General features: G+C 45.1%; 1 protein-coding gene across 5 annotated transcripts in view; it reads right to left on the reverse strand.

Annotated features, from left to right (window-relative positions):
* Positions 1–9,997: 9,997 nt before the first annotated feature.
* The window catches only part of LOC135825216 (mucin-2-like), a 39,561-nt gene continuing 33,725 nt past the window's right edge, over positions 9,998–15,833 (reverse strand). For all 5 annotated transcript variants that reach the window (XM_065337953.1, XM_065337952.1, XM_065337954.1 and 2 more), the window contains 2 exons: positions 13,279–13,322; positions 9,998–10,714 (listed from right to left, as the gene is read on the reverse strand). In XM_065337953.1, the coding sequence (XP_065194025.1) occupies positions 10,541–10,714; positions 13,279–13,322 (218 nt within the window). In that variant the 3' untranslated portion in view covers positions 9,998–10,540. The remainder of the gene's footprint in view (positions 10,715–13,278; positions 13,323–15,833) is intronic.

The following is a 15,833-nucleotide window of genomic DNA, read 5'->3' on the forward strand; positions in this document are numbered from 1 at the left end:
CTAGATATTTCTATTGGCCCAGAATGGGACTGGATGTAAAGGCGTTTGTCAAGTCATGTGACGTCTGCCAACGAGTTAAAGGCGGCCAGCTAAAAACTGGTCTCTTGCAGAATTTACCAGTGCCCAGTCAGCCGTGGGCGGATATCTCGATGGATTTTATCATGGGTTTGCCTAGGACCGATACAGGTCATGATGCTATATATGTATTTGTAGACCGCTTGACAAAGTGTGTACATTTAGCACCTACTTCCTCTACTATTGACGCTAAAGGAAGTGCTGATCTGTATATTCAACATGTATTTCGACTTCATGGTTTGAGTTCTAGTATTGTATGTGATCGTGATCCAAGATTTACGGCAGCATTTTTTCAGGAATTGTTTGATCGCTTAGGAACGAAACTAGCATTTAGTACTGCCAATCACCCTCAGACAGATGGCCTAACTGAACGAGTAAACAGAATAGTAGAGGATGTGCTGAGGGCTTTTGTAAATCATAAACAAGATAACTGGGATATGCTCCTACCTCTCTGTGAGTTTTCTATCAACAGCGCTACTCAATCATCTACAGGAAACACACCGTTCTTCTTAAATTACGGTCTAAATCCCAGAGCGCCACCCGACTTCCTCAACCCTATTCAGGGAGGCAGAGATTCAGCTGATTGGTTGCAAGCAAGACAAGACGCGGTCAAGATCTCACAAGATGCGCTAGTAGCAGCTCAAGCTCGTCAGGCCTTCTATGCAGATCGGACAAGGGTCGAGGGAAAGCTGAAGGTGGGAGATTTGGTAATGGTCTACCGGGATTTCCTCCTGACTCCTGAAGCTCGGGACCGACCATCCCATAAATTACGCCCCAAGTGGTTTGGCCCCTTTCCTATAACCCATGTGGTCGGCCCGAATGCCTACAAGCTCAAGTTGCCTCATACCAGCCGCTGTCACCCGGTATTTAATGTGTCGGCACTCCGTGCCTACGAGAAGAACGCTATTCCTAATAGGAGACAGCCTACGCCTCCGCCTATCACGGACCTTGATGGTCATGCCCGCTATGTGGTGGAGAACATTCTCAGTCACCGCCGCCGGCAGAATCAGCTTCAGTACCTAGTCAAGTGGCAAGGCTACTCTGATGCCACTTGGGAGCCTGAACATTATTTGTTGGATGAATCTGGTAATGACATTGTTCCACTTCAGAAGTACAAAACCTTGGCTTCTGCCCGCTGAGTTTTGCAGTTGAACTTCTAGTTTCACCTTACACATTTGTTGAGCTTATTACACTTTATTTGCATGGAGTTTCAGTCGTCTTATTGTGTTACTTCAGTGCGAAGCCTTTTTTCGTCTCGCACGTGTTTGCGCTTATTGTACTCTATTCCACTTGAGCATTTGGGTTATAAGCTCCTTCCTCTCCATAGGAGGGGGATGATGTAACAGTTTTCCCCTGTTCTCTATAACTTTACACTCCCTCGCACCTCATGCGTCTTACGCCTGTCTATTAGCACCTTCATTGGCGCCATTGCCACATGTATACTATCACATTTTGCATATAACTGGTCGAGGCACGCTCAACCAGGCCTCTTACTTTTCAAGTTTGATTAAACCTGTTACACTTGCATTCAGCTTGCTGCACCATCGTTAACAGCAATATGTCTTCGTGCAACCGAGATACCAGAGCTATCATGCACTCATGAGGAAGCAGACACAAGGCTACTGCTTCACTCAGCCCATGCAAAATCTCATGGTTTCCAGTCAGCACTCATATGTTCACCCGACACAGACGTTGCAGTCATAGCTATTGGTTTGTCCACGTCTATCAATGGCCAGCTCGTCTTCAAGACGGGTTCCGCGAAGAAGCCTGAGCTAGTTGACATCAGTGCCCTCTCTGCAAAGCTTGTACCAGCTGCTTCTGAAGCACTTATAGGCCTGCATGCTTTCACCGGATGCGATAGCGTTAGCGCTTTCTCAGGGAAAGGGAAGAAGGCCGCTCGGGATTCGATCAAGAAAGACTGTGCGCAGGCAGAGGCGATGGCTGAGTTGGGCAAGAGTTTCAATGTGGACGACTGCAAGGGCTGTGTGAGGTGTTCTTGGCCAGATTGTATGGATGTGCAAGCTTGTCAAATATCAATGACGTACGTTTCGAGCTGCTGCGCAACAACTCCAGTACACCACAGAATATGCCACCATCACGAGATGCATTGCGGAAGCATGTTCTGCGAGCAAACTACCAAGCAGCAGTGTGGCGGTTGGCTTTACAGCCGTCACCCGAGATTTCAAGCCCCGACGGGAATGGATGGAGAGTCTCAGATCAAGGTGAGATGAGAAGCATTGCTCCGCATGATGTATATTCTTTTCAAGGACACTGTAATGCCAATGAACTTTTTGCATTGAAACAATCAGCACAACGAACACGCTGTGCACAAATTTCTCCTAATAAATGCCTTGTGAAAATCACCATCATTTTTGTTACCAGGTTTTGGGGATCTACATGTATGTTGTCTACTCCTCTGCTGAACTGTAGCTGGCTTGTCTATAGTGTATGTTGTCTACTCCTCTGCTGAACTGTAGCTGGCTTGTCTATAGTGTATGTTGTCTACTCCTCTGCTGAACTGTAGGTGGCCTGTCTATAGTGTATGTTGTCTACTCCTCTGCTGAACTGTAGCTGGCTTGTCTATAGTGTGGATGGAGCAGCAAGCAACCCCCAAAGATATACTGAAGTTAGTTTCATGCAAGTGCCAGACTGGCTGCTCAACACGACGGTGCTCATGCCGAAGTCAGACCCTATCCTGTACCGACATTTGCCAATGCAAAGGATGCAAGAATTCATTCGGTACACCATCCGTCCTTGGACCAGCCACACTACCTCAAGAACTAGCGGCGCCAGAAGAATCATAAGCAGCACCTGCGCCACCACCTGCTGCACTGGCTGCTGAAGCAGAGGTATACAATCATGTACTAATTTAGTTTAATTCCCGTAGCTATGCAGAAGACGTTACTTCAGTAACGTCTGGCGCTAGCCAGGGTCCACACAGCTTTAATTTGGTGTTTGTGTGTTTGTGTGTTTGTGTCACGCCTGGAGCTACCGTATCTGTCCCGTATCTGTGATTTGGTGTTTGTTTGTTTGTGGGTTTGTGTCACGCCTCGAGCTACCGTATCTGTCCCGTATCTGTGACTACAAAGGTTCTCCAGGATTGTACATAACAGCTTGCCACAAACAGCTGGCCACAATATTCGTCGTATTATGTATACGACTCCCTGATGTAGAGGGAGATTTGGAAAGAAAATTACTAGGGATGCGAGGAGGAAATAAAATTAGAATGGACGCTAGTTGCGGAATAGGTGATAGGATGCGTAAGCAAAAACATACTTTGGAAGAGAGATCCCGCCGTCTCCAAAATAAGAGTGACCAGGCGATTCAGCGCCGGTCACAAGAAACGTCGGAAGAGAGATCCTGTCGACTCCAGATCGCCCGTGATCGGCAGAGTCAGCGCCGGTCCCAGGAAACGTCAGGACAGACGCAGGATCGACTCCAAAATAAGCGTGAACGGGCGATTCAGCGTCGGTCACAGGAAACGTCGGAAGAGAGATCCCGTCGAGTCCAGAACGCCCGTGATCGGCAGAGTCAGCGCCGGTCACAGGAAACGTCAGCACAGACATCAGGACATGTTTTGCCTAGCTCATCGTACATGTTACTAGAACAGATGGAAATGTTTTTTTCCCGTTGATTGGCTACATCATTGTATTGCAAAAAACGTTTCAATCAGTTTGAATATGAGTTAGGCAAAAGTATTTGCAGAATTGATTGTGGATTGTTATTTTTCTCTCACTTCATCCGCTTTTGGTTTGCTCCTTCTTTTCCTTTTATCTCCTTATAATAGGATTTTCTGGCCTTGTTACAATAAAAGCATAGCGTAGGGCCCTGAGCTTCCAAGCTCTCTCGTTGAAATATCTAGCTTTTCTTGTTTGGCATGTTCCTTGCATATTGTGCGTGTGAGTATGGGTGTCAGCGCGCATGTGTGCATGTGTGGTTAGGTGCGTGTGTGTGTGTGTGTGTGTGTGTGTGTGTTTGTGTGTGTGTGTGTGTCTGTTTTGCATGCATGGGTGTGTTTGTAAAAGAAGTTACATGCTGCAGTACTGGCCGGTAATGTTCATCTGTTTGTTCAATGCAGGACCGCACCAATTAAAAAAGAATCAGAGGCAGCATCTGCGCCACCACCTGCTACACTGACTGCTGAAGCAGAGGTATACAATCACATACTAATTTAGGTTAATTGGAAGATCTAGCCTCTCTTTTTTGGCATGTTCCTTGCATATTGTGCGTGCGAGTACGGGTGTCCGCGCGAACGTGTGTACGTGCTTGTGTGTGTGTGTGTGTGTGTGTGTGTGTGTGTGTCTGTCTGTTTTGCATGCATGGGTGTGTTTGTAAAAGAAGTTACGTGCTGCAGTACTGGCCGGTAATATTCATCTGTTTGTTCAATGCAGGAACTCACCAATTTACCCACTGACGGGCCATCCTCAGGCAGTGATGACTCTGATCCTTCAGAGTATCCCACCGAAGATCAAGAAGACTCAGACCTCCAATCGGATTTTGATTAGGAAGGTACGGCAAGTTTTCTACTTTTGATGCGTGCTGTTTTCTCGGCAGTGAAAAAGATTAATTAAAAGGCATAGGGCAGTGAGCAAATAAGTAACAAGAGACTGAAGAGGGTGTGTTTTCGAATATTTAGAGCCTCATTACATACAGGTTTTAAAGAAATATGCCTCGGGTCAGTCTGTCTTGCTTAGATGCGAAGGAAGTGTATGCGGCATACAGCACTTGGGATGCAAGACAAGAAATCATGATGCGAGCACGTCTGATAATAATATTATGGTCTCATGTGTTCTCTAGCATGTGATCAACTGTGCGCTTTTAGTTTTTTTACCCTACTTGTATACCTTACCCGACAGAAACCATATTGGCTTACAAAGCATATTTTCTTTAGATAGATTATTATTTATTATTATTTGAACAAACGGCGAGGAGACAACAATTTGATAACCGCAATCAGAAATACAAGCTGGATCGACATTTGTGTACACTGTATTCATGTATTGTAAAACTGTGGAGACAATGTGCAATAAAACGATGAAAAATGTGAAGAAATTGTGTAGAGGAAGAAAGGGATTCAAACAAGTTTTCGTACAACAATCATCAGGAATCTTCGTTGTACTAAATAAAGGACACTGAAAACAAAATTGAACTATTCTAGAAAATCTAAGTTAGAGAAATAACACTAAGAACAACAGCAGTGAAATTTACAAGTGTGAATTTTAACAATGAAAGCGAGAGCAATAACGAATGTGTGTACTAACACTAAACTTGCAACTGAAAACTAGTGAACAGTAAACAAAGAAGAGAAAGAAAGAAGGAAGGACAAAGTGATAACAAATAACAGCAGTACATTACACCTAGAACATTAACGGCCAAGCTTGGCCGCACCAACCATGACACCAACCATGACATTTTACTTGAACAATTTCAACCCAATTTTACTATCTTTCTGTACACACAAATTAGGCTTATATATTCAATTACACTGCTGAGCATGCACAGCGTGGTGACAGCTAAGCAGCTCGCAAGTCATCAAGCCCAATTTCCAAATATGGAAGGTGTTATTTATGACACGGTTCCTCTTCTCTGATCAGCTCGAGACATAGCGCATCGGAATCAGTGCCCAATTCTCCTTCGGATAAGCCATACTTATTTTTGGCGTTCCGTTTTCCTTTAAAGGGATATGCACCACCACATAGATATGCACCACCACATCTTGCAATTCACCTACCCCGAATACAACCCATTCGCACGCTCCGGTTCCCCCGAACCTTTGAGCTACCCACAACACGTACAAACCGGCTAAGAGACTCCCCCATCTATGCTTCTCTTGATCTCTTTAATAGCATTCCACTCAGCCTCCGGCAAATCAACCCCAGACAAGATTTCAAAGCAAACATCCTCCCACTTGTCATCTCTTCCGTATGTACTTGCTCACATTGCTCAGCACATCTATAGCTCCATTGCGCCCAGCATATGTGATAAACCCCCTATTGCCATCGCTACTGCCTCAGCAAGCAGCTAAACTTTGATCTCTCTGTATCTGATCCCAGTGGCTGTAATTACTTTTTCTCTTATTAGCCACAGGCCATCGTGAGAATAAAAGATTTCAAACTTGTGTGGCTCAAAAGATGCGAAGATCAGAAAAAGGGGAAGCTATGCGAACAAGAATCATGCAAAACGGAACGCCTCACTACCACAGCACTGTACTACGTCTATGAAAATTTAGATGGACAATAAGCAGCGGTAACAAGCAGCGGTTTCACACGACGATCGTTTCGCCGTATAGATAAGGACGGCTCATCAGGTGTGCTGGAATGGACTGGGATGGAGAGCCAAGGAGGCATCTTTTGAGCCACACAAGTTGTGTGGAATGTTGCTTTGCGTCCTTGAATCGTGGTTTGACCATATTGTCCAATAGTCTTGCCAGTATCGTCATCGACATCCATAAACAAGAAGGTGACAAAAAACACATTTAGGCACAAGTGGCAACAACTTTGCCACACTACACTAACGAACATTGTTTGAACAATTTTAGGGTAATAATACTATCGATGTGCTATTTCTTACAAAAGTGTGCAGGAAACAAGGGTATACAAGTAAGAACTAAGCATGACAAGTGTGTATCAGCAACAAGTACAAGCTTGCACATGGAGGCAGGTACTCTCCATTGCCATGACCGCTGGTCATCCGTCTGGCAGATGTAGTACGTGCCTGAACAGCCTGCACCACGCTGCTTCTATGATCTAGGTCATCGAGTGCACTGCGCATCGTTTGTAGAGGGCGCTATTATTATTATTATTATTATTTTTATTATTATTATTCGAGTCCTGGTGGTGGCAGTCAATTATTTCTTCAGACTTTTCCCGTTTGTCTCTTTCCCTCAAACTAGTGAAGATTATTATTATTATTATTTTAATAACGAAGGTACGTGTTGGGTCGTAAGTATCCACGCAAACACACATCCAGTCAAAATAAAGCACTTGTCAAAGTATCCGAACGTTTTTGGTCCCTTCTCATCAAGGATTATACAGGGAATGGCTCAAGTTGGAAAGACTAAAACGTATATAGCGTAAAGATATGAGATAACAACACTCGTGACAAGGTGGAAAATTATCAAGTTCAGCACGACACAAAACTCGAAGGAAATAATAATAGTGACAAGAACATAGTGAGCAAATTAAGTTACATTGTTAACACCTCGACTTGGAGTAACACCAAACAATTGTAGCGACAACACATTTTCTTTCTGTACGCAAAGTTCAGGATCTAACTTAGGATATACAAAGCTTCTAACACAGCCAGATGCAACGCACATCTACTACGTGACAATATTGAGAAAACATTATCACTGTACAACTCACGACAATTGGTACGGGCTGACAGATGTTGCTTGATTGACGAAGTGCGATTCTTAGCTCCGTTGACTTTCCGATGTCCAGTCATCTCGCCTCTTCGCGGCATCACCACTATCCGTCTCTTTGCTTTTCCGCGGCCTTCCACGTTTTCTAACACTAGCCGTTGTGTGCGCGATGCCCAGTGTCCTTTCAGCTACGTCTCCTCAATTGCGGATTTCTATTGAGCTTCTTGCTCCAACTTGTCCGGTGTTCGATATTGAGGTTCGTTTTCGCGGTCTACCACGTTTTCGAATATTGACTGTTGTTGTCACTTTCGTTGTCGTTGTACGTGCGTCCTCACCAGTCCGTATTTTTACTTGGCTTCGCGTAACCCTTCCCGACGCAGACAGATCCTTTGTCAATTTCGGTGGTTTACGTGTCGGTCTTTCACCATCTTTCACGCTGTTCTCAGCTGGACCCTGCCCTACACACGCGGAGGAGGACGGGCATGCAGTCACATCTTCACAGGAAGAGGAAGATCCCCCGACGGACTGGACAGCACATTTTGGAGGACGACCACGGCGAGGACGACACTCACGCGCATCAAGCGGAACAAACCTAACGGCACATGTTGACGAATGCGCGCGCCCAGGTGCTGAAGGGTTCTACCTACATACCGATCTTTACATTGTCGGCATTGAAAGAAATAGATAAGGTTACTTTTACTAAGGGTAGGTAGAACATCCTTCTTCACACTGAACGCACGCACTGTCCCAAATATGATGTACAGCTTGACGCACGGATAAGACGGACATACGATACCACGAACATCCTTCTCCACGCGCGCAGAACCGGCGCCAACCGGATTACCAAACCAAGATGATGGTCATTCTGGAGGACAAGACGAAATTTTGCAGACTCGGACCGTGCGATGTATATGATCATACAGAAAACATCGACACTAAACTTAGCAAATACCTATTGTCTCTTCCAAAAACACATCAAATTTCTGATTATGAGTACGACCATCTGGCACCGACGGGATCAACAAGACCACGAATGTATGGGCTCCCAAAAATTCACAAGAAGAACATCCCCTTACGACCAATACTGAGCATGTCAGGATCGCCGCAATTTAAAACATCCAAGTGGCTATGTGCCATGCTACAGCCGGTACTCAACCTCTACAATAGCCACTGCGTCAAAGATACTTTCGAGTTTGTGGAAAAGCTAAGGGACGCAAACTTTGAATCTAGCGGATTCATGTGTTCGTATGACGTGGTCAGCTTATTTACTAACGTGCCACTACGGGAGACCATTGACATCTGCGCAACAACACTGTACCACAATAAGTCCATTACTCCGCCGTCCTTGAACCAAACGGAGTTTGTGAAACTCATGTTAATGGTTACATCTGGCGTTGAGTTTTCATTTGGCAACGTTATGTATAAACAAATAGATGGCGTTGCCATGTGCTCGCCGCTTGGTCTGGTATTGGCTAATATATTTGTAGGGTTCTGTGAAGCGTCCATTAGTCCATCATTGTGGCCCTCTATGTACTGTCGTTTTGTAGACGATGTGTACTGTCACGATGAGGATGAGGATGTCTGTGGGACTTTTCTACTAACTCTGAATAGCATCCATCCCAGGGCCGGAGGAAGGAGTTTGGGAGTGGTCCGGCGAACCTTTGAGGGGGGTGCGGGGGACCTCCCCCGGGAGGAATATTTGAAATTTACGTGAAATAGAGCGAATTTGGGCATCTCTAAGGCTCCAGAAAATGCAGAAAATTATAGTAAAAGAACACAAACACAACTTTTTTTATCCATATCAGCCATACAGTCCCGGTCACGGAGTCCTGAGCTACTTCGAAGCACATCACACGTCGGCAATACAATCGAGTCATGTACCTCTGGATTTTTTACACCAGTTTTGCACGAATCACATGGACCATCCAGCTGGGAAAGTGGTCCGGCCATGGCCGGACCAGCCTGACCGGTTCCGCCGGCCCTGCATCCGGCGTTGAGATTCACGTCGGAAGCGGAACAAAACGGCAGATTATCCTTCTTGGATGTACAAATATCACGTAACATTAACACTAAGAGTTTGGACACCACTACCTATAGGAAGCCAACTTTCACCGGCCTCTACATTCCGAGAGAGAGAGAGAGAGAGAGAGAGAGAGAGAGAGAGAGAGAGAGAGAGAACAGAACCATACAGTATTACAGAAAGTGTTTATCGGCCTGTGGGTTCCACTGTCCGTATGCCATGATGACTTTCTACGCGTAGTTTGTCCCAGTAAAATGCCGCTCAATAAAATCTGAGTACTAAAATTAAAAGAATGGTGAAAGTCTGAGCATGAGTGCTAAATACCCTAAAATCCCAAATTCTCATCCTCACTTTAAAAACCATCTGACAAAACAGCACAAAAAAACACCACAAGCTCCAATAGTCCTGAAACGCCTTGTGGGTTGTGATCAATCTTGTGCATGCGTCTTTATCAACATGGTTCAGTTAGTACGGAATATCTACCCCTGTTACCGCCATAGGACAATGACTTCAATTTTTGGTACTTCGCAGTAGAAAAGAGTAGGACACATCTTTCAAACTGCCTTGAAGAATAGAATTGCGAAGAAGAAAAGAAACAAGAAAAAGAAAATGGAAATTGAAGAAAGAACATTGTTGAGTTTTCAAGTACAGATTTTTCACGATGCAGGATAGTGGCTCTTGATGTACAAGAGCTTCAAAGTAAACGTCGATGTCTTCGAAAACGATATTGACAAAGTAGCTCGTCAAAAGGCTTGTGTTTCTGCAGACCTAGCTAGGCAGGAATGAGGATAGAGGAAGAGAGGTGTAGTCAGCAGTTTCAGCACTTGCTACAAGTCACACAGAGGCAACAGCGCACTAGAGAGTAGATACTATTATGCAGATTTGAATTCAAAGCATGCATGGGCTGCTACGTGCAATACTGGTGCTCTGTGAAGGCTCCTTGTCCGTACATATAGGGCAAGGATCATGCTGCATGCGGAGCATCAGATACTGTATCGTAACAAAAATAATGAAGAATATAGAAAGAAAATTACTGGATAGCACAATACGTAGTGGATCAACAGTGGTATGTGTATATCTGACTAGCACCATGCCGAAAGAGCATTAGTGTACCAAACTACTACAGATGCCATCGCGATGACAAGAGCAACACTTGAGCTGGCATGTTTGCATGCCTTGGAGCCAGGAGTATTCTGATGAAAAGCACCTGGTGTGATAGCTTTTTTCCTTGGAGGCAGCACTTCAAGAGAATGATTCTACAGATAGAAAGAATAAGATTCACAGAAAGTTGACAACCGTAATCAATAAGACAAGCTGAATCGACATTTGTGTATACTTTATTCGTGCAATGTAAAACGGTCATGACAATGTGCAATGAAACGATGAAAATAGGAAGAAAAAGTGTAGAGAACAAATTTTGAATTATGGCCTAAGAAGAACTACATTGTGGGCGACACTACGGCTATAAAAGCGTGCTTTCAGGTAGGCTTTCCCCAAATCGGCCCGTTTTTCGGCTATTCGGCTTTTCGCTCAGCTCAAAAAAATACATCAGTCTAGTCGGCTTTTCGCTCAGCTGCAAAATCAGCATATTGTTCGAAAATCAGCTGCAAAATTGGAATATATTGGAAATCGGCTAAAAGAATTGTTGGCATATTGGCTTCAAAATTGGTGAGATATTGGAGGATTTGGTAGATTTTCGGCGATTGGCCGATTACTTTCTTGTGGCTTGCGCTTCTCTTGCCTGCACAGCGCAACAAGATAATGTTGATGCGGCGCTGTATCAATCAGAATCACCCACCATTCGCTCTCGAAATCCACTCGAAATGTAGCTAGACCTTTCAGGCCCTAGTAAGCTAACTTACTAACCAAAATTGCGATGAAATAGGCTGCCAAGTAAGCATTGGCGACATATAAACAAAGCTGAAGGATAAGCGACAATATCGCTGACGCGGACCAAGTATTGGAAATCGGCTAAAAGAATTGTCGGCATATTGGCTTCAAAACTGGTGAAATATTGGAGGATTAGGTAGATTTTTGGCGAGTAGAGAGGTTAAGTTTCACGTGAAAATCTTACGTCCGTGAACTTTTACGTCAAAAAGTGAAAAAACTCACGTAAAATTTGACGTGTTTTACGTGAGTTGACTGTCCCGCACGTAAGTTCATGACGTGAGTTTTTGGAAGTTTCGCTTGGTTATCCCGACCGAATTTGTGTGAGTTTCCGGAATTTTATCGAGATTTATCAAGTTTGTTGGAAGATTTGATATTTGTGCGAACTAAACCCGAATCCTGCCAGGCAAAATTTCACGTAATGTCGCACGTGTAACTTAACCTCTAAAAATTACACGTAACATGAGATTTGCACCTCGTTTTGAAAAAGAGCAAAAATGTGTAACTGAACCTCTCTATTCTCAAAGAAACCCCCCAAAATCGGCAAATTGCAAAGCGATTTTAGATAAGTCTCATTTTCGGAGAAAAATTCGGCCGGCCGATTTTGGCATTTTACTGGTAACGATGGCTCTATATCCTATGAACTATACTGCAAGCCATGTCAGAGCGGTTTGGCATCAGACTACAACCCATAAGTTCCCAACAAGCAAAAGAAAGCAATTGCTTCCTCTGAGTTCTTGCGTGCCGTCTGTCTATCTTCAGATGCTGATACCCTTAAAAGAAGTGCAGAAAAGGTAACCAGCATCCTACAATTCAACAACTACCCAGAGTCAGGTATGGTTTCCGCACGTGAACGAGCTATGCGCTCTCGACGTGGCAGAGTGCAGAATGATTACCGTGTCACCCTCAACCTACCGTTTCACACCGAATCTATCCACTACAAAATTCATAAATTACACCGTAAATTACAAGATATAGGCCCAGCTGATCTACAGGAGCCGCCGTCTAAGTTCGATGATTTGCACGTCTGCGCTCATCAAACCACTATGCCGCAGGTATGCAGACCCGTCCAAGCCTTGTAAACAGGGGTGGCCCAAAGCTGCTTGTGTCGCCTGCATGTCTGCATGTCTGTCAGAAACATGCACAGAGCGAAATGTTGTATACCACCTCGACTGTAAATGTGGTGATAGATATGTAGAGGAGACTTACCGCAGCCTCGCCTCCCGGACCAAAGAGCACAACGATAACACACGCTTGCAGCCAAGTCAAGAAACTGAGAAGTTTGAAGTCCAATCCGGTATTGAGGATTGTCCAAACTAATCCTAAAGAAGTAAGATCTCTTTCTCCATCTCTGTCTCTCCCTATATCTTCCCCCCCCCCCAACCCCCCTCCCTCCTCCCCCTCTCTCTCTCTCTCTCTCTCTCTCTCTCTCTCTCTCTCTCTCTCTCTCTCTCTCTCTCTCTCTCTCTCTCTCTCTCTCTCTCTCTCTCTCTCTCTCTCTCTCTCTCTCTCTCTCCACACACACACACACACACATACTTTCTATTTCTGTCTGTCTCCATCTCTCTCTCACGCACTTTTCAGGCACTATCCTCCTCAGCCTACTCAAGCTCAGCTGATGAGCGGTAAATTCCCCGAATCACAGTGTATTAAGCAGGGATTGGTGCTTTGTTGCGGGGTTTGCCTAGTAGAGGGTGCGATGTGCTCCTCGCGTGCTCCGGATGGCAGCCGTGAGTCAGTGAAGTGCCAAGTTCGGCCAGAGGCCTATGGTCCTCGTCGGAACAAGCAACTTCATGATGATTAAAAGACCGCCGAAGTCGCAACTTTTAAGTTCGTAAGTTCATATAATGACAAAATAATATATTTAGAATTATGACACTACTGTTTGCTCTCCATTTGTTAGTGTAGCGTATTTCCGTACGCTAGCTCTTACCTGTGAGTTCAAACTTGAAGTCGGCTCATTAGTTTCCAGCGTAACTGCAGTGAAGCACACAGTGCAGCATACATCACCAATCAGGATACGGCTCAATTCAGATATGGCTGACTTAACGCGGAGAAGGGGCCAGCTTTCCTGCGTAGCTATAAGCTTGGACGTATTTCAGTATAGTCGAGTAGAAAAATTCAAATTTGTTCATATCAAGAAAACCCAAAAATGATGATGGTGAGCATGTCCCCAGTGTTAGAGGTGTTCTACTATCTGCTCATGTATAGTTCTTGCTAAGGGCAGGTTCTGACAATGGGTGACTGGCCCTAAACGGCAATAATTTGTTCGACATCACTAATAAAAGAATTTTTTTATCCAGCGCATGCACCAAGAGTGAATGACACCTGAAGAGAGTGGTTGTCAGTTGACAACCCCTGCCCCCCCCCCCCCCCTTTATCCGGTACTCAATACTCATACAAAGAAGAAAGTACACTAAAACCTGTGACTAACGACCACCCCTTGGTGCCAGGAAAAGCGGTCTTTAGTAGCAGGTGGTCTTTAGTTAGAGGTTTGCACTGCGTGACCATATATGGATCCCATTATATGATATGTATGTCAACATGCAGCTAATAACGTTACAATTCCCCAGGACTTGCGCAATACCATTCTTATTTCAGGTCAAACAACACTTGGAGAGCAAGACGGAGAGGTGGAGAGAGACAGAGAGAGAGAGAGAGAGAGAGAGAGAGCGAAGATCATTTTTTTGGCAGACATCAAATTCAGCTGCTACTTCTGAAGCCAGGAGTCAAACGTTTTTTCTGGAAGTTTCGACTGCGCTGGGCTTCGAATTTGTTCATGCGACCAATCATACCCACTGCCCTAAGATTTCTCGATTGCTTGAACGCAATCCTTCAGCATCAGAACCTTGCGGTGCTGCTTTGTTTCTGGATTCCTTGATGCCATCATCGATTCGTCTGTGGCTGTATGACTGAGGTGAAAGAGCCGTTCAGTATTCGTTTCTACTCCGAGTAGTAACATCGATCAGAGAGCGCTTTCGATGCGCTCTCCAAGACATTTCCTATCATGTTTATTCTTGACAGCGCTTGAAATATGGACAGGTGTAGTGCAGTCCACACCGACTCCACAGTCAAAATGAACTGCGTTAATATTTTCAGCTGCAGTATCGAAAGATTCCTTTCAGGACAATGGAAAATCAGCAAAGATTCAAGAAGGAGCTTCGAGCAACATTTGATTTCCTACATCACAGTCGCTAGTTACGGGTCAAAAATCGTCATTGGGACAAGAAAAGGCGGTCGCTGGTCGCGTTCAGCAGGTAGTCGCTGGTCGCGTTCAGCAGGTAGTCGCTAGTCACATTGCATTTTGAATATGAGACCGCCTGTGCCTGGTGAAGTGGTCTGTAGTACCATGCTGGTCGCTAGTCACCGTGGTCTTTAGTTACAGGTTTTACTGTAGTACCAGGCTGGTCGCCAGTAACGGTGGTCTTTAGTTACAGGTTTTACTGTAGTACCAGGCTGGCCCCTAGTCACGGTGGTCTTTAGTTACAGGTTTTACTGTAGTACCAGGCTGGTCGCTAGTCACGGTGGTCTTTAGTTACAGGTTTTACTGTAGTACCAGGCTGGTCGCTAGTCGCGGTGGTCTTTAGTTACAGGTTTTACTATAGTACCAGGCTGGTCGCTAGTCGCGGTGGTCTTTAGTTACAGGTTTTACTATAGTACCAGGCTGGTCGCTAGTCACGGTGGTCTTTAGTTACAGGTTTTACTGTAGTACCAGGCTGGTCGCTAGTCACGGTGGTCTTTAGTTACAGGTTTTACTGTAGTACCAGGCTGGTCGCTAGTCATGGTGGTCTTTAGTTACAGGTTTACTGTAGTACCAGGCTGGTCGCTAGTCACGGTGGTCTTTAGTTACAGGTTTTACTGTAGTACCAGGCTGGTCGCTAGTCACGGTGGTCTTTAGTTACAGGTTTTACTGTGGTACCAGGCTGGTCGCTAGTCACGGTGGTCTTTTGTTACAGGTTTTACTGTAGTACCAGGCTGGTCGCTAGTCACGGTGGTCTTTAGTTACAGGTTTTACTGTAGTACCAGGCTGGTCGCTAGTCACGGTGGTCTTTAGTTACAGGTTTTACTGTAGTACCAGACTGGTCGCTAGTCACGGTGGTCTTTAGTTACAGGTTTTACTGTAGTACCAGGCTGGTCGCTAGTCACGGTGGTCTTTAGTTACAGGTTTTACTGTAGTGCCAGGCTGGTCGCTAGTCACGGTGGTCTTTAGTTACAGGTTTTACTGTAGTACCAGGCTGGTCGCTAGTCACGGTGGTCTTTAGTTACAGGTTTTACTGTAGTACCAGGCTGGTCGCTAGTCACGGTGGTCTTTAGTTACAGGTTTTACTGTAGTACCAGACTGGTCGCTAGTCACGGTGGTCTTTAGTTACAGGTTTTACTGTAGTACCAGGCTGGTCGCTAGTCACGGTGGTCTTTAGTTACAGGTTTTACTGTAGTGCCAGGCTGGTCGCTAGTCACGGTGGTCTTTAGTTACAGGTTTTACTGTAG

This window comes from Sycon ciliatum, chromosome 9 (genome assembly GCF_964019385.1).
Source record: "Sycon ciliatum chromosome 9, ocSycCili1.1, whole genome shotgun sequence".
Taxonomy (NCBI): Eukaryota; Metazoa; Porifera; class Calcarea; order Leucosolenida; family Sycettidae; genus Sycon; species Sycon ciliatum.